Source organism: Musca vetustissima, unplaced genomic scaffold, assembly GCF_032173495.1.
Source record: "Musca vetustissima isolate MV318-11 ecotype Yass unplaced genomic scaffold, APGP_CSIRO_Mvet_v1 utg431, whole genome shotgun sequence".
Classification (NCBI taxonomy): domain Eukaryota; kingdom Metazoa; phylum Arthropoda; class Insecta; order Diptera; family Muscidae; genus Musca; species Musca vetustissima.
In genome coordinates this window covers 44,943-65,173 of record NW_026875842.1, presented here as the reverse complement: position 1 = coordinate 65,173, position 20,231 = coordinate 44,943, and the positions used below count along the sequence as shown (strand labels likewise).

The 20,231-nt window shown below is 32.9% G+C and overlaps 1 protein-coding gene across 1 annotated transcript; it reads left to right on the top strand.

Annotated features, from left to right (window-relative positions):
- Positions 1-5,003: 5,003 nt before the first annotated feature.
- LOC133338342 (prostatic acid phosphatase) lies at positions 5,004-19,349 on the top strand. The gene is made up of 6 exons (XM_061546518.1): positions 5,004-5,232; positions 5,326-5,424; positions 15,801-16,040; positions 16,107-16,556; positions 16,759-17,017; positions 19,240-19,349. The coding sequence occupies exons 1-6, from the start codon at positions 5,089-5,091 to the stop codon at positions 19,347-19,349; spliced, it is 1,302 nt and encodes a 433-aa protein (XP_061402502.1). The 5' UTR covers positions 5,004-5,088.
- Positions 19,350-20,231: the final 882 nt, after the last annotated feature.

Genomic DNA, 20,231 nt, shown 5'->3' with positions numbered 1-20,231 from the left:
AACTCATGATAATGATTTACCAAAAAATATGCGTTTTTATTTAATGAAGTCTTTGTTATTAAAAAAAGACAATACATGTTTCGTAAGTACATAATATATTTTTTAAATTAAAACGTTATGCCAATTCGTGGTAAGAATAAAAAAATACATGGTATTCGATCCTGAAACTAAGGTCCACAATTGTCAAGCCGTCTGTTCGAATACAAAACATATTTGATGTGTGACAAATATAGGATCTTTAAGTGCTGTCCAAGATTTTCAGAAACTTTTTTTCGAACACCAAACTTATAGTGCAAATCTTAATAACGTTTGATGGTGGAGTAATTCATTAAGAAAACTTCTTAGAAATGGGCACAAAAACAAACAATTTTTTTAAAAAAATGCGAATTTAATGACCAAACCAAAGATAATATATAATACTAGCATATGCCCGCTACTTCGTTAGCGAAAAAACTAAGCAATCCACACATTAATATCGAATTTGAATACCATTTAGTACCAAATTTTATGATTTGAGCTCTAAAGGTTCACCCAAATCCAAATTGTACCAAATTTAGTTCCATTTAGCACACATTACTTCCAAGAGTACCCACCTCAACCACCCAACAAAACTTCCTACATCGCCACAATGATTCCAAATTCAAATTTCAGGATTCCAAGTCTATTGGTTCACCCACCATTTAAATTGCACCAAATTTAGTACACAGTAGTACGAATATTCAATAATTTCTACTTAACCCAAACCCACACCCCCAACAGTTATCCTAAATCCATGTTTCAGGATTCAAATTCTATTGGTTCACCCACAATTCAAATTCTACCAAATTTAGTACACAGTAGTACCAATTTTCTACAAACACCAATCCTATACCCCCACAATTATTCCAAATTCAAATTTCAGGATTCCAGTTCTATCGGTTGACCCACAATTTAAATTGTACTAAATTTAGTACACAGTAGTACGAATTTCCAAAACTTCCTATTTAACACAACCCTACACCACCAAGCCTTATTTGTCACCTTTGGTCCAAGAGTGACCCTCACCCAAAATTTTATGATTCTAGCTCCAGCCGTTTCGTCTGGGCGTTGAGTCAGTCAGTCAATCATTTTACTCTTTTATTAGTATAGGCAAGGTTATAAATTTTGTGGTTTTAAAAGTAAACGTTTTTTGGAACGAAACTAAATTTTTGTTATTCCCTGTTTACAAGAAATTAATGTTCAATCCGAAAAATTACTTTATTAGGTTGTTAATGCAGATATTATTATTTATTATGATTAAAAAAATCCACCATCCTAAACATCATTTAAATTATTCTATTTACAGGAGACGTTTCTAAACTAAAAACGATGTTGTCTCTATTCCATAAATTAATTTAATTAGTGTTAATTTTTATTGTCTTAATTTTATATAACTTTTTCAACATTTCAGAACATTTAATAAAATAAGAAACTGTAGCCAATGTGCCTACATCTTAATAATATATGTTATTTTTTAAATATAATGAAATATATCTTCTAACTTATTTAAGTTGCAAAATTGCAAATCTTTAAATTGCTTAATTTTTTTTATTATTCGCTCCAGATATTAAAGAGTCGGTTTTTAATGGTAATGTGTCACTTTGGTATCAGATTCTTGCGTAATAAAAATCGAAATTAGCAAACATTTTTTAGTGTTTAAATTCGGTTTATAAAATTAGCGATACGGATAAATGGCCCGGATAATTTATGCTAAACATTTCAGATGAATCCGACTGTTCTCCGTTATTTGCATTACGAAATGTCTTAGTGTACCTATATATAAGGTTTTCTGAACAAGGATCGGGTAAAAAAGCAAAAAGACGATGAAAACATACGAATATCCAGTCCATGCCAATATATACGGAATTTACATTAGAACTTTTTACCGGGTTAACCTACTTTATGAGGATTTATTTGGCATATATTCAAAGGAATAGACAATTTAAACCCACTGGGTTAACCAAATCCGGTACAATGTAAACGCACTTTAGAAAGAGGTTCATTGTTACAAAAAAAAAACTATAATACAATAATCCCTTTTCGATTCGACTGAAAATATGTAATCCCACAAATATTTTGCAATATCCGATTTTTCTACGTGAATTATATGGCCTTACTTAGCTGGCTTGTGACAGAACAGAATTCCAGGCGAGTCGGTCTTTGCGCTCGTATGACCTTTTCCTTTAAAAAGATCACACCACAAACCCTTGTATTTTCCGACTTTAACTGCCGACCTTGTGCCAGTTACAGATATCCTGCACCTCTGAACGGATAGAGCTGTCGAATGCCCAGTCCAATCATTGGGCATGCATTCCTCTAGCCAAATTGTACAAATGAGATGGTGCATGCTCCTGACAAGCATCTAACCACCGCTCTTGAATAGTTCGGCTGGTAATCCATCGGCACCTTCTGCTTTATTGTTCTTCAGTCGATTAATTGTTACTCTGACCTCATCTTGGCTAGGAGGTATACAATCTATACCGTCATTTCTTATTGGTTCTGAGGTATCTTCTTTATCGCCACCATTTTTTACCAGAAACTTTTCAAAATGCCTCTTCCACATCCTCAACATGCTGTCTATATCTGTTACAAGGTTTCCTTCTTCATCCCTACAGGAGGGTGTGCCAGCATCAAAGCCGTCGGTTTGGTGTTTTAGTTGTTGGTAAAATATCCGGACTTCATTCTGTCTCCTGGTGCAGCTAACTACCATGTTTTTTGCTGCGGCGAAGTCAATTAACCTCATGTCGTTATCGGATGTTTCATCATGGAGGCTGAATTTTCCGAGGGTGGCGCCAAAAATATTTTCCCTTCCGATTTTTGCATTAAATTCTTCTAGCAGAATTTTAATGACATGGCCAGGGCAGCGATCATATGCAGTTTCTAGGCGCTCGTAAAATATGCCTTTGTCCTGCTCACCTTTGTCTTCTGTCGGAGCATGGTCACAAATGAGACTGATGTAGAAGAACTTCGCTTTTATCCGGATTATAGCCATTCGCCCATCTACTGGAGTGAATCTGGAGACGAAGTCTTTAATCTCCTATTAATCATAAATCCGTCTCGTTTCATGACAGCTATAATATAGGGCGTAATCATCTGATTTACTTACGCCAGTCCCTTTCCATCGCATTTCCTGTAAAACGGCATATACATTAGAACTTTTTACCGGGTTAACCTACTTTATGAGGATTTATGTGACATATATGCAAAGGAATTGACAATTGAAACCCACTGAGTTAACGAAATCCGGTTAAATGTAAACGTACTATAAGGCAATAATATCGGCTTTGTACTACTTGAGTACATCCGCCAAGGCAAAAACTGCGCCTGTTCTGTACAGCGAGCGCACATTCCAAGTGCATATTCCCAGATCGTGGTGGTTTATACGTTTGAGGAAGACGTTAACATTGGAGGGTTTGGTTTTATTTTTCGTAGCTTTTTTATATTAGGAGGGCTTTTCCGAGTATAGGCAACTAACCCGACGCCTCAACCCATTTTTTATAGTTGTTATGGGTGAATTCGCGGCATATATCAGCTCGCTATTTCAATGGGTGATGAAAATAGAGCGATGAAATTTATCAGTGTCCACAATTGAGATGAAAGAGGGACCAATATAAGCCTGGTCTTCGCCATGTTAAAGCCAATCAGAACCGTTGCTTAGTATCTATCATCCTCTTTTTTTAATAAATTCAGATTTAATAAGGCTATTATTTTGAAATTTAGAACTATAGGTTTGTTTTAAACTATAATTCTAAATTTCAAAATAATAGCTTTATTAAAGGTCGTTTACATTTAACCGGATTTGGTAAACCGAGTGGGTTTAAATTTTCAATTCCATTGAATATATGTCAAATAAATCCTCATAAAGTAGGTTAACCCGGTAAAAAGTTCTAATGTAAATGCCGTATGAAATCCAAATTTATTACAAAAACCTTCTCCTGTAAAATTTCAAATTTGAGGGTTACGTTTTTTTGGCGAATGTGGCTCGATATATTAAGATATAAATAAAAACAAAGCAAATATTAAGCGATTACAGTACAAAAATCATCATCTGCAATATTCAACTACTTGTATCTTCGTTACATATAATTTGCTCTTATTCCTTTATGCATACGTTACGATAGTATCTATATACGTCTGCCACTAATTATACATCACATGAAAAAACTCAAATAGAAAACACTCACTCTCTCCCTCTCATATACAAATGTTTGAGTGAAAACATGTAAACAAAACAAAATACCAACGGCGATAGTTAAGTCGTGCAGGCACTGGTATTACATGGAACAACCTCTTTCTCAAACAATGAATTTCTGTATCAAAATAAATCATGTTTAGGTGCGGGAGAAGAGTTATGCATGATTAAATAATTTTTCTTTTGCATCCCCTCTTAGCCATCGTGCCTTGGTAATATAGCTTTTGAGCATAATACGCCTTCTCCAAAGAAATCGATTGTTATCTTCACAACACGATTTGTTTTTGTTGTCACTACAAGCCGAAAATCGACTTACTTCAACCTACCCAGTTCGCGAAAAAACAAAAACAGTTTAGTTTTCGGTTGTGTGGGCAACGAATTGGTGTTTTACGGTATATTCGTTGTCGGCGGTGACTGTTGACGGTCGTTCGTGTCAAATAAGAAAAAAAGAAAGAAAAACAAACAACCGTACACTTCTTTGCGACGGTATGAAGAAGAAGTAATGCAAACAGCAGCAACAACCTCTCAAATTACCAAATTAGGATATACAAAATTCTCAAGTATCTCTCCACACATCTCCATCCTTGGCTAAAAAACTATAAAAAACAAAAACAACAAATTAAAAAACTCTGCTGTGGCTGCTGCATGAAATCAAAAATCTCAATAACCCAAGAATTATGCAAATTCATAAAATGTCTTTAACAACAAAAACACAACAACAACAGACACCTTCAAAATGTCATCTAAATAAAAGTTGTTGTCGTCGACGTCCACCGACAACAACAACAATTGCATATTCGTTCTTGTTGTTATTTTTGGTCATATTCGATACGATTGGTGTCTCGACGTCTTCGTCGTTTTCGGACATTAACAACAATATGCCCACCTCAACTGCAGCAATGATGGGTGAGCAGCAGGAAGAGAACAATATGATGTTGTCCTCCATTGGCGATGAATTTTCGCCCAAAGAAGCAACAGCTGGTACAACAAATCTAAAAGGAAAATTAGTTTTTGCCCATGTGGTAAGTTGTTGTTGTTGTTATGGTGCAGTTTGAGGGATTTATTTATAATTTGGGTATTTCCCTCTTTTTTTCCTTCTTCGTCATTTCCTTAAGATCTATCGTCATGGTGACCGTACTCCCATTGAACCATATCCCACGGATCCCTGGCGTAAACCGGAATTCTGGCCCACTGGCTGGGGTCAATTGACCAATGTAAGTTTTATTTACCATTTTTTTGTGCGTCTGAGTGAGGTTTTATTTAAAAATGTCACCATGTTTGTAGAGGCTATTAACCTTTGTAGCTGTTTTACATGTAGTGCAGCCCCCACAACCCCATTTTCAGGATTAAAAACAAAAATCATTGATTTTATTCATTTCAATATGACAACAAACGTGTTTTTTGAATTCGTTTTTCTTTTTTTTTTGTCTTTTACTATTTAACTATGCACACTCAATGGTGCGAGCTAGCCGTGCCGACAGATATAGACAAAAACAGATATTAAAACATATGAACGTGCGTTTCGGAGCTCGACCTTCAAAATCAACGAAAAATGTGTGATATTTCTTTTTTGCTGTTTGTTTTTTTTTCGAAAGTTGTAAGTGATTAATAACTCGGCGACTTTTGATTTTGAATCGTGTCTTTCTTTCGAAAAAGATAATTATACAAAATATTTGTTGTTTTTACTTTCGATGCATATCTTTGATGGTAACATATGGTTAGAAATGGTTTAAATAATATAGAATAACATGCAATTTAAAACAAGACTTGTACATAGTTTTTTTTATCAAAAAGCATTGGACCGACATTATATGAATAAAAAAATCGTATGAAAATATCTATTGGAATAGATAAAATAATCTGTTTGTTTAAGCATGGTGCACCAAGATCCCTATATATCGTTCAATTTGCACGGAATTTGGCATAGCGAACTGAATGAAGTCTAGAGTGATGCGTGTTAAGTTTCGTAAAAATCGGTTCAGATTTAGGTATAGCTCCGATATATATTTTCGTCGATTTTATGTAAATGGTGCACCCTCAAATTTTTTTTTACCGCTGATAGTACTCCTAAAGTTCTACTAAAAAGTATTAAGGGACAATTGTAAAAAATTGTATTGTTTACTATATGACTTTATTTACATGCTTCGGATATGCACCATTTTATTGTATGATTTGTTGCCATTTTAACCTTCCTGGCCGTTAGTTCTGCTTTGGCCACCGTTTGAGGTGCTTCACCGCTCTTTGACAACGATCGGTTTCGCACAGGGTTATCATATGTGATACATTTCCCATCTCCAGTCACCATCCGCCTAAGAAATGAGTCTATCTCATTCCGTTTGGCCAAGGCATCACAGATGGAAAATCAATCCATCCTATTTTTTCTGTTAATTGGTGTGGTACCCAAACATTGAGCTTCTTTTTGAATGCAGCTTTGTGTAAATGGTTTAAACCAGTTTCTCGATTATTAGTGTTATTTCGAATTTCTATTTTTTAAAATTATTTAATAATTGTCAATGTTTAAAATCATTCTTGAAATACTATATTTCATTACAATCTCCGATTAGAAATGTATGCAAATTTCTCAAATAATATTTTCCATCTGTCGTCCTTTTTTATGTAAATTTTAAATACAAAATCAATTCAGTGACAGCTAATATTTACAGATGATGAGGATGTTGTCAGTCACGTGCATTGTTGTTATTTAGCTGATAAGATGTTATTAGGAAAACATTTGCACTTCGTTTCTAATAGTCGCCATCATCACCAAAATGCATTGTAAATTTGTATTTACACTCAGAGGCGCTATTTAAACGAAAGTGAGGGCATAATTTGTGTTGTCAACTATAAAAATAAATTAATAATCCATAAATATTCAATTAGGCGATGATAAGAATTATCACATACACTTGTTGGGAAGCATAGTTTATTTACACTTCTAATATTTGTAATATTACAAATTGAAATATTTACATTCTTTGGCATCACTTCTCTTATCCGCATGTGACGTTATTTACTCACTAATGTTATTTCTGTCTGTTTTTAAATTAATATTTGCAGTTTGAAAAAGTAAACGTTTATTATCTTGCTTTGTTTTTTTTGTTTGTGTTTAACTTCCGTGTGAGTAAATGTCTATTGACAAAAACAGTTTAATGATAATTGGTACAAATAAAAATAAACAATTTAAAAATTAGTTACAACAAAATATTATTGTTTTTGGATATTTATACCCTTCACCACACTGTGGTACAGGGTATTATGTCTTTGTGCATATGTTTGTAACAGGCAAAAGGAAACGAGGTAGACACATGCTTCCTTTTGAGAATATGCATATAATCACTTTATAAGTCGATTTATGCATGTCCGTCCGTTTGTCTGTCCATGTTAAATTATAAACAAAGTACAGGTCGCATTTATTATTCGAATTGGATGACATTTGGCACGCTCATTCATTTGGCTGACCCAACGACGAACCCTATTGAAATTGGAAAAAATCGGTTCAGATTAATATATAGCTCCCATATATATTTTCTTTCGATTGAAATTAAATGGTGCACCAACGTCCCTATATATCTTTCGGTTTTCACCAAATTTGGCATAGCGTACTAAATTAAGTTTAGAATGATTTGTGTTAAGTTTCGTGAAAATCGGTTCAGATTTAGAAATAGCTCACATATATATTTTCGTCCAATTTTATGTAACTGGTGCACCAAAGTCCCTATATATCCTTCGATTTGCACGAAAATTGGCATAGCGTACTGAATTTAGTGTAAAAGGATGAGTGGTAAGTTTCGAGAAAATCAGTTCAAATTTAGATATAGCTTCCATATATTTTCGTTCGATTTTAGGAAAATAGTGCACCAAAGTCCCTATATATTCTTCGATTTGGGCGAAATTTTGCAAAGCGTACTGAATAATGCCTAGAATGATTTTTGTTTTGTGAAAATCGGTTCAGATGTAGATATAGCGCCCATATATATTTTCTTCCGATTTTATGTAAATGGTGTACCAAAGTCCCTATATATTCTTCGATTTGCACGAAATTTGGCATGCGTAATGAATTGAGTCTAGAATGATGTGTGGTAAGTTTCGGGAAAATCGGTTCAGATTTTGATATAGCTCCAACAATGCATATGTGTTCGTCCGATTTTACATAAATGGTGCACCAAACTCCTAATGTTTGTTCGATTAAGGGAACCCCCCAAGCAATACCAATGCTTGTTAATGTTAGCACATATATATTTGAAGATTTAAAAGAGAAGAAAAATAATTTACAAAAATGTTTTATTTTTTTGTAATTAAAGAAAAGTCCTTATTTTTGACGGCGGGTATGATAACTCTCCACTGGAACATCGGAATCCAAAAATTCCAACGGTGTTAGAAAGAGCACATGTCTGTCTCTCGTATGAACTAGGATTATTGACTTCGCTCTAAAACTAACAAAATGGCGGTCCTTTGAAAAAATATTTTTGGAAAATCGCCGATTTTTTACCAAAAACCAAGTTAAAAAATAAGGAAGATCTTCACCGATTGGCTTTATCCTAGTTCATACGACAGCTGCAAACTCACAGAGAAACGTGTAAAAATTTGGAATCGATTGGGTCATTAGTTTTTGAGTTATCGTGCCCGCCATTCACAAAAGAGAAAAACGCGTTTAAAGTTTGAGAAGCCGTTACTTGATGCTGACACAATAAATCGGCTATATCTTCAAGAGTTCTTGAGATTTTATCTTGAAATTTTGTAGGAACATTCTTGAATTAGTGTAGATTCGAATGAAATCAAAAAAAATTTTTGACCCCGAGAATTGGGGTCATAAATTTCTATTTAAATTTAACTTTAAATAGAAATTTATGTTTATTACTAACAAAATTGAAAACAAAAGTTTTTATTTATTCAATGTGTAAACTCATTCTTGAAATACTGTAATTAATTTGTACTGCATAAATATTTAATGCGTATATTTTATTTAATGATCTTACAAAATTGTCATACCAATTTGCAGAAACCCAAAATTAAAATAACACACTCAAAATTCTCCTGTCATTCAATAAATTTCTTCTCTTATCAATAAAAAAAGTGTTAAGATAAATAACAGAAAAATGATACCGTTAAAAAAGAATTGAATACTTTTGTCTTGCTATTTTTTTTTTCTTGAAAACACTTGATATGGGTTAATACCCTTTTATGTATCATTTCACATTTTGCAAAATGCCTACGTATAGAAACACACGTTCACATGTGTGTGTGTTTTGGGCAAATAAACCAGCCCACATACCTTCTAAAATTTTTTTGGTTAAAAGTCAAATGCTGTTTAAATAGATTGCTAAATTGAAACTTGTTTTTTTTTATTATTTGAAATTAGTATTGTGTGAAGGCAATTCTTATTGGAAGATTTCATTTAATTGTAAATAGAAATGTAATTAATTTTAAATTTTTCCTTTTTTTTGATAGCTTTTGTAAATTTCATATTTTATATGTCTTATCACTATTTTTTAATCTTTATCATATATTTATCATTGTTTGCTTTTGCACCCTGTATTAGTTTTTTTTTATTTTTGCTTGTCTATGTTAGCCATACCACTCACTAAAATCGTAGATTTTTTTTAACAAAAAACACAACATAAATCATGTTGTATGTCTTTAATTTTTAACCAGTTTCATTAACTTGCGCCAAACGCACCAAAAAAACTGCTCCGATTTTTTGCCACACATGCAGAATACTAATGAATACTTTATTTGTTGTTGTTGATGTTTTTTCTCTTTTGATAATATTAAATAACAATTTGTTAATGAGTTTTGAATGTTTACGTTGTTCATGGTATTAGGTTTTGTTGCCATTTGATAGTATTGTGGGAAGATAGAAGGTAGGTAGGGTAGGAAAGTACAAAGAAAGAAGTGGTCTAAACATGATAATATTTGATTAAAAAAATTCAAATTTTCCATTATGAATATTGTATACAAATATTTGTGTGAATATTTAATGATCAACAATTTGTGTGCACAAAATTATTAATTCAATTTAATGACAGTTAGATATTTTTATTCTACAGAGTTACGGGTTGGGATGATACAATTGGGTAGGATTATCTCACCTACTCATTGTGTAAAAATGAATAAAACTAAATATTACTGGCCTAGACGGCATGAGTAAAACCAAGTACTACCATTTTTGTTGCAAAAGGGTTCCGAAAACAGTATTGAGAAGGGCATCTCTTTTGTGGATTGATGAGAATTACTCACATGGTATTTCAATACCCTTCACCACACTGTGGGTATTATATCTTTGTGCATATGTTTGTAACAGCCAAAAGGAAATGAGATAGACACATGGTTCCATTTAGGAAGAGGCATGGAATCACTTTCTGAGTCGATCTATGCATGTCCGTCTGTCCATCTTAAATTGTAAATGAAGTGTATGTTGCATTTATTATCCAAATTGGATGAAAATTGGCACAGCTCATTTATTTGGCCCAAGGATGAACCCTATTGAAATTGGGAAACATCGGTTCAGATTTTGATATAGCTCCCATATATAGTTTCGTCCGATTTTATCTAAATGATACTGAATTAAGTCTAGAATAGTGTGTGTTAAGTTTCGTGAAAATCGATTCAGATTTAAATATAGCTCCCATTTTTTCCCTCCTATTTAATGTAAATGGTGCAACAAAGTCCCTATATATCTTTGGATTTATACGAAATTTGGCATAACGTACTGAATTAGGTATATAATGATGTGTGTTATGTTTCGTGAAAATCGGTTCAGGTTTAGATATAACTCTCATATATATTTTCGTCCGATTTAATGTAAATGGTGTACTAAAGTCCCTGTATATCTTTCGATTTGCACGAAATTTGTCATAAGGTCCTCAATTAGGTCCAGAATGATATGTCCTACGTTTCGTGAAAATCGGTTCAGATTTAGATATAGCTCCCATATATAGTTTTGCCCGATTTTATGTAAATGGTGCAACAAATTTCTTTTATATCCTCCGATTTCTCCAAAATTTGGCATAGCGTAATGAATTGAGTCTAGAATAATGAGTGGTAAGTTTGGGGAAAATCGGTTCAGATTTCGATATAGCTACCATATATCTTATCGTCCGATTTAATGTAAATGATGTAACAAAGTCCCTATATATCTTTGGATATATACGAAATTTGACATAACGTACTGAATTAAGTCTAGAACGATGAGTGTTAAGATTCGCGTGAATAACGGTTCAGATTTAGTTATAGCTCCCATATATATTTTCGTCCGATTTAATGTAAATGATGCACCAAACTCGCAATATTTGTACGAATCAAACAACATTTTGCGCAGCGTATTAACTTATGTGCAGACTGGTGTATGCGAAGTTTTGTTGAAATCGGTCAAGATTTAGATATAGGTCCCATATATAGTTTCATCCGATTTTGATGTACCAAACTCCCCATTGGGACAAAATTCTGCACAGAGTACTGAATTAGGTTCAGACTGATGTCGGCGAAGTTTTGTTAAAATCGGTTCAGATTTAGATATAGCTCCCATATATAGTTTGTCCGATTGAGCGATTAATTGAGGAAAAAGTTATGTGTGATAAGGTTTGTTGAAAACGGTTCAGATTTTGATATAGGTCATATATATATATATATATATATATATTTTTTTTTTTTTTCGTTCGATTTTATGCAAATGGATCACCGAAGGGCCTACGTTTGTTCGATTTACATGAAATTTGGCAGAGGGTATTAAATTGAATATAGGGTGATAATAAAAAATAAATGGTGTATGCGGCGGTTGCTAAATTAGGTCCATGTGTTTATATAGTCCCCTTACATAATTTTACTCGATTTCATACAAATGGTACACCAAAGAATCCAAGTCTGCCCGTTTGACATGCAATTTTTCATTGATTTCAGAATGGCATGTGCATGGTTTCTTGTTGGTTCAAATATCTATGTAGATCACATTCGTTTTTACCCGATTTTATGTCAATGGTCATCCAAAGATGCTATGTTTTTCTATCAACTGGATATTGTACACATTATCATCCCTTGTATGTACCCAAAGTGGTGAAAGGTATGATACAGTCGGTCCTGTCCGAATTTTTATCTTTTCTTACTGGTTTTACTTGTTTTTGTTTTGCATGGCGTCTGACAAATGTCTTCTATATCCGGTCCCGCCAATATATATGTTTAAAATTGTATTTCCAAAACTGGTTTGAATTAATTCAATTCCGAATCTAGCAAGTATTAAAACATAATTCAAAAATATTTACATTGATAACATTTTTTAGTCTTAAAATAACATTCCACATAAATTAATTGTTTTTTATTAAATCAATTCATTGAACTTTACTCAAATCCGAGTTCAAACATCATTAGCAGCATCATGGTTATTATTTAATATGAAAACCCAAACAAACAAACTTGCCCCCAAGTATTCGACTTGCCCCCAAGCAAAAGCATTCAATTGATTCTGTTCTGTTGTGTCCGTCTTCCTCACGTGACTTGAAATCATTTCATAATGAGTTTATTAACACAAAGTGCAGCAGTAGGCAGTTATCATTATTTTTTTATATTAAATTAAATGAATGCTTGACTACAAAAATGTGGACAGACAGACAACACTGCAGCACAGTCTGTCCATCATTCATCCAATAAAATAAGTCAACAATTGCAGCAATGACCATTTTACTATGACGACTTATACCCCCGGACAGCTTTGCAAAATGATAAGAATGCAACAGCTAGCTAGGAGCTGCAGCGTGACTTCTGCTGCTGCCATGATGCGTAAATATTGAAAACCACTACAAATCGAATATTAGAGTTACAGTACAAAGTTGATTTTTTTTTGCATTTTTGTTGTTGCTGTTGTTATGTTTATCTCTTCTATAAATAAATAATGCAAGCTATTCTTAGGAAGATTGTAAACACATGATTTCAATTTCTTTATTCCTATTGTTCCTATTCAGGACTTTATAGATGATAATTTATTTTTTTCAACGGCATTGAAGGAAATTGTTCGCCACCCAGTTGTTTGATTTGTTCTTTGTTTTATAAAAAAATAATAAAAAAGTAAAAAATTGCTGTTTATTAATTTACAATAATTATTATTTCAATAAATAAAATCCGTGTGTGTATGTATGTAAAATTATCAATAAATAAACACCATAAAAATATAATGATAAGCAAATATGATGAAATAATTGCAATCGATATAGGAATAGGGTGTGTTCAGTGAGTGTGTGTGCAGGCGTTTATCTGTGTCCTGTCTTATCAGATTTCTGTGAATTGTTATAAGACAAGGGTAATACACCTAAGGTTTTTATTAGGTGTATTACCCTTAACCGGGTTTCAACTTTTGAAAATCATTTATCTTGCTTATTACTCCCGAGTTCGAATTAAATTCATTTAATTCCTTTACACACTTATTCCCAGTGCATGCCCTGCCACTCACCACCAACTTTAGACATTTGTAATAATGCGTCATAAAGTAGCTTGCCTTATTTTTGAAATATTTACCTACTATTTCAGTCGCATATTACAAATGTCTAGTCACTTACGTGTAGTCACACCATTTTGTGGTTTACTTTCTTTGTTCAAAACGTTAACAATTTTCAAACAATGCAGTTCGATTGATTAAATAAAGTATTTATATTTTATCTATTCATGTCTTATTTTTTGTTTGAAAAATATATGACCGATTTTTTCTAAACAAAGCTATCAATTGATATGTAGGTGAATTAATTATAAATATGGATATGAATTGGCATGGGGGGGTCAGGGTTTTATTTCCCTTTGAGTGGTATAATATTTTAATTTGATAATTTTTTCATTGGAATTTTTAGGTTCTTGGGTTCGGTTAAAATGTTATGTTCCGAAATGTTATTTTCCACTTGATCTTTACACCTAAATCGTGGCCTTCCCCTTTTGCGTGAGCCATTACCACCGCCACACTGTGGTAAAGGGTATTATGTATTTGTACATATGCATATTTATGTATTTGTGCATAACACGCAAAAGGAATAGAGATAGACCATTTATAATCCGATTTGGATGAAATTTGACACAGCTCATTTATTTGTTCCAAGGGCGAACCCTATCTGTCCATGTAAAATTGTAAACGAAGTATAAGTCGCATATATATGATCCGAATTGGATGAAATTTGCACCAAAGTTGCAATATATCTTTCGATTTGTACGAAATTTTGTATGGCGTACTGAAGTAGGAGAAATGTGTGCTAGATTTAAATATAGCTTAGATATATATTTATGTCCGATTTAAGGTAAATGGTGGACCAAAGGCCATATATATCTTTCGATTTGCACGAAATTTGGCATAGCGTAACAAATTGAGCCTAGAATGATGTGTACTAAGTTTCATCAAAATCGGTTCAAATTTAGATATAGCTCCCATTTATAGTATCATCGATTTTATGTAAATGGTGTACCAAAGTCCCTATATATCTTTCGATTTGTACGAATTTCGGTATAGCGTACTGAATTAAGTCTAGAATGATGTGTGCTATGTTTCATAAAAATCGGTTTGTGTGAGAGGTACCAGAAGTAGTGGGCCGATATTCCTCATAGCCTAACTTAATTTATGTTTGAAAGAAATATTACAAAATGCAAAGTTTTGATGAAAAGCGGTTGCTGCCTTCAGGGGTCATTTTGCGCACCAGACCTTTGTAAATCCATCGAATCCAAATTGTTTGAAAGGGATTACGCCAACTGACAAAGGTACTAAGACATTGAGTAGCCCCACCGTTGGTCGGAATAGGAAGACGGTCAAGTTTGGCAAGGAACCATCGTCTTCTGGAAGAGCGAATACTGCCCCGCAGAACAAATCTGTGAAGCGCATTCGCTCATCAGAAGGTCCGCAACCTTCAACCAAAAATACGATGACTTCGCGTCTGACTGACCCATCGGCCGCCGTTGAGCAACAAACTGCGGAGAAGAAAAAGAGTACAGAAAAGGTATCCACCTCCTCTGGAGAAGTTAACTCCTAGGTTCATGGTCAAAGGCATAAAAAGCCATACGATATACCGACCACGAAGACGATGATCTTCAAGTGGCAATCATATGACCCTTATGATAGGATTAGTGATAGTCCCTGGTTGCTCTTTGAAGCAAGTGTAAAGTTTGTATCAAATCGGACATTAGCTTGGTATAGAATTAACAGATTTTCAAAATTTTGACACATTGTGGGGGAGGTACCAGAAGGAGTGGGCCAATATGTGCCCTTATTTAAAAAAAAATCTTCTAATGTTTGGGTTAATTCATTTAAAAATATTGGATTGAAAAAAAATTCAACATTTTCTTTGTAACAATACAAAAGTGTATATATCCTCATTAGCTGTAAGGCTAAGGGTATAAATATTCGTCACACGGACAATTCCTTGTCTTCTCTATAGCCTTTTTGTCATATCAAAGTGTATATAACCACACTAGCCTTAATTCTGATGGTACACAAATGTATTTACACTAAAAATCTGATATATTAATATTATAGCATACCGATTACATATATTAAAATCTTCACCCTAGCAACAAATAATTTCATTTCCTATTTAATAAATCACATTGTTTTATTATTACCTCTTGATTACAGATTGGTAAACAACAACACTATCATTTGGGCCAGTGGTTGCGTAAACGCTATTCCAGTCTGCTGAGTAAAACCTATAATAAAGATGAGATCTATATACGATCAACCGATGTAGATCGTACATTGATGAGTGCATTATCAAATTTGGCTGGACTGTATGAACCGGTGGCCAAGGATGTATGGAATCCCGAAATACATTGGCAGCCCATTCCGGTGCATACAACACCAGAGAAAATGGATCCGGTAAGAAATAACCGACAAATATCCCAATATACATTAAACTAAAATATTTTATTTTTAATTTTACAGGTTCTTGCTGCCAAAGCTGGTTGTCCAGCCTACGAATATGCCTATTCGGCATTGATGGACTCAGCGGAATTTCAAAAAATCAAAGATCAATATACCTATCTATTTAATTATTTAACAAAATATTCGGGACGTACGGTTGATACATTGGAAGATATACAACGAATTAATAACACGTTTTTTATTGAAGAACTTTACAATAAAACATTGCCAGAATGGACCAAGAAAATATATCCAAGTGCCGATATGACTGCAGTGGCTGCTTTCACTTTTTCCATTGCCACCTACACACGTCAAATGGCCCGCCTGAAATCTGGTCCCATAATTAAAGAAATGTTACAACGTTTTGTTGATAAATCAAAGGGCAAACTAAATCCAGATCGTTCGGTGTGGATCTATTCGGCTCATGATACCACAGTTTCGAATGTTTTAAATACTTTGAAATTGTTTGATGTAAGTTGATATGTACGGCCTGTTGCTCGAACGAACTCTAGTGGGCTACTACTATCGATTTAAAAATAATACAAATTTTCAAATAAGGTTATGGTGGTTTCACTCTCTCTCTGGAATTCGTTCAGAAGTTGATAAAGGCATTTTATATACAAATTGTTGTTATTGTTTTTTTTTTTAATTGTTTTGTCCTTTATTTTTGTAGATCCACAGTCCACCCTATACTGCTTGTATTTTATTGGAAATGCGTCTCAACGATAAAAATGAACCATTTATTTCGATTTTCTATAAAAATACCACAGCTGAACCGGAACCAATGTACATACCAGATTGTGGCATCGAATGCCCCCTGAATAAATTGTTCAATGTTTATAGTGATATTTTACCACAGGATTGGGAAAGTGAATGTAAACTTTCAACACTTATGATGACCTATGAAGAGGCGAATATTGGTACGGCAATGGGTAAGTTTTTGGAAATAAAAAATACACCAATTGAGATAAAAAATCTGTCTTAAGTTCATAAATAGGAGCCAATTTGTGAAAAAAAAATAATTTCCTAGTTAGTGTAAAAAACTGTGCGACACAAAAAATAATTCCGGGAAATTGCAACGGATTATGAAAGAGGGGTCAAAAATAGAACACACGTGTTTTGAAAGTTTACGTTGGGATATAACCCAAAAAGGGGGTACAATATTCCCCAATTCCAAGAGATTTGAAAATATTCGGATTAGGATTTCTCGAAACACTTGAATTTAAGGGAAATTGTGTCTTTGGCAATATTACTGATATAAACGTGAGCAATATTTTTGTCTAATATGTTAACTCTCAATCGACACGCTGTGGGGATCTTTTCGTTCATTATTCCAGAAATAATTTTAAACGGGGACAAAGATTTCGATTTTTAGCAATTTTTTAAGGAAATATACCAGTACCTTTTTTAATAAAGTGTATGAAAGTAAACTGAATCTTCATTTTTTATATCCTTCTCCACACTGTGGTACACGGTATTATGTATTTGTGCATATGTGTGTAACAGACAAAAGGAAACGAGATACATGGTTCCTTTTGAGAATGTGCATAGAATCACTTTCTAAGTCGATTTATGCATGTCCGTCCGTCTGTCTGTCCATGTTAAATTGTAAACAAGTAAAGGTCGCATTTATTATTCGAATTGGATGAAATTTGGCACAGCTCATTCGACGACGAACCCTATTGAAATTGGAAAAAATCGGTTCAGATTAATATATAGCTCCCATATATATTTTCGCCCGAATTAATGTAAATGATGTACTAACGTCCCTATATATCTTTCGATTTGCACGAATTTTGGCATAGCGTACTGAATTAAGTCTTGAATTATGTGTGTAAAGTTTCGTGAAAATCGGTTCAGATTTAGATCTAGCTCCCATATATATTTTCGTCAGATTTTATGTAAATGGTGCACCAAAGCCTCTATATAAACTTCGATTTAAACACATTTTACCATAGCGTACTAAATTAAGTCTAGAATGACGTGTGCTAAGTTTCGTGAAAATTCGTTCAGATTTATATATAGTTCCCATATATACTTTCCTCCGATTTTATGTAAAATCGGTAAATTGTGCACTAAAGACCAAAAGTTTGGAATACTGGCACACAATTTTGTACAATGTACTGCACAGCGTACTGAATTATATCCAGATAGATGTATGCGAAGTTTGGTTAAAATCGGTGCAGATTTAGATATAGCTCCCATATACAGTTTCGTCCGATTTTATGTGAATAATGTGATTTTATGTGAATAATGCACTCCCAATATTTGTCCGATTGAGACAAAATTTTACACAGAGTACTGAAAGATGTTCAGATTGATGTAGGCGAAATTTGTAGGAATCGGTTCAGATTTAGATATAGCTCCCGTATGTAGTTTCGTCCGATGTTATGTAAATGGTGCACCAAACACCCAATATTTGTCCGTTTCAGTCAAAATTTTGCACAGCATACTGAATTAAGTCCAGTTTGATGTGTGTGAAATGTTGTTGAAATCGGTTAAGGTTTACATATATCTGCCGGATTTCATACAAATATTACACAAAAAAGATTGACATGATTTTTCATAGATTTCAGAATTGTATGTGTATGCTTTTTTATTGGTTCAAATATCTATGTAGATCACATTTGTTTTTCACCCGATTCCATGTCAATGAACATCCAAATATGCTATGTTTTTCCTATCAATAGGATATTGTACACATTATCATCGCTTGTATGTATCCAAAGTGGTTAAGGGTATTATTTAGTCGGTCCCGTTCGTCTTTTGAATTTCTTGTTTATTATTAATTGTATTAACTACCTACAGAAGACTTTAAACATTGTTCGTGTCTATAGAATATTGTATGGTAATATAGAAGACGTAGAGAAATTCTGTTGACTACAGATAATCAAGAATTTTTATCTTGATTACATAAGACATCAAGTTTTTATGCAATCAGTAGAATACCAAAATATATTTTTTTTCACTGGACTTACGCAAGACATGCTGGTATATGAAAAAATACAACAAAACGTGAACAATGACTTAAAAATATAAAAAAAAATATTTTTTTTTTAACAAATTATATATTTTCCATAAAACCTAATTATCCATAATTCATTAGTAGTTCATTATATTTATATATAATCTCATTGATTCTTCTCTCAAACAGGTATTTTGGTGGCCATCATTACAATAATGCTCTTCCTTTCATATGTGGTTATGGTTTACTACAGGCGACGCAGCTACAAAAACTATTTCTCCTATACACAGGTGGCTTAAACAAATTTATATTTCATTTCTATCAAAATTTGACTTCACTTTTTTTTACTATATTCTTTCTTTTTTGCAAATTACTAACCAAAATTCTTTCTTTTTTTCAAAAAAACAAAATTTCATTTTTCGGTTCTAAAACAAAACACCAACCCCCTTGGAAAAAAATCAAAAACTAAAACTAGCCACATAAATTGGATGCCTAAAAATCAAAAAACAATCACCGTTCACCGACATCACCTTGAAAGTCTAACAAAGCAAAAAAACAAACGAAACCACAAATCTCAAAGCACAGCAATCCTGCATCTATTTTGTTTCATCATTTATTATTATTACAATACATTAGCCTTATATATTTAATTTCGTCTAATCTCTATTAGATATAAGAAATTTTAATTTGTTATTGCTGCATTTTGTTGTTACAAACACACATAAAACAAATTTGTTGTTGCATTTATTATAATTGAAACATTTATTTACAAAGTCTGCTGTTTTTTATCATAATTTTTAAAAATGTATAAATATTTGTTATAGAAAAAACCCAAACAGAAAAAAAATTAGACAAAAAACAATTTGCGCATAGAGAAGACGCGAAAAAACAAGTCATTTACATATTGTGATTCACATTTTCATTATTTAGTAGGAAAACAAACAAAAAAGAAAAATTGAAAAAAACAAGATATTTATAAAATAAATTTAAAAAAATATTCAGGAAGTGGAGAATTTTTTCTAAATGTTATCATAGTTTTTATTAATATTCCTATATTACAAAAAAGAAAAAAAAAACATTTTTAATAGTTGTCCTTTGTGTTATAAGCTACATCACATTGTTTATATATACAAAAATATTTAACATTATTTATCACAACTGTAAATTAAAACAAAATCTAT

Coding starts and splice junctions, on each gene's coding strand:
- LOC133338342 (XM_061546518.1), top strand. CDS start 5,089: ATGCCCACCTCAACTGCAGCAATGATGGGTGAGCAGCAGGAAGAGAAC. Junction 16,557..16,758: donor ATACTTTGAAATTGTTTGAT/GTAAGTTGATAT, acceptor TTATTTTTGTAG/ATCCACAGTCCACCCTATAC. Junction 17,018..19,239: donor GAATATTGGTACGGCAATGG/GTAAGTTTTTGG, acceptor TCTCTCAAACAG/GTATTTTGGTGGCCATCATT.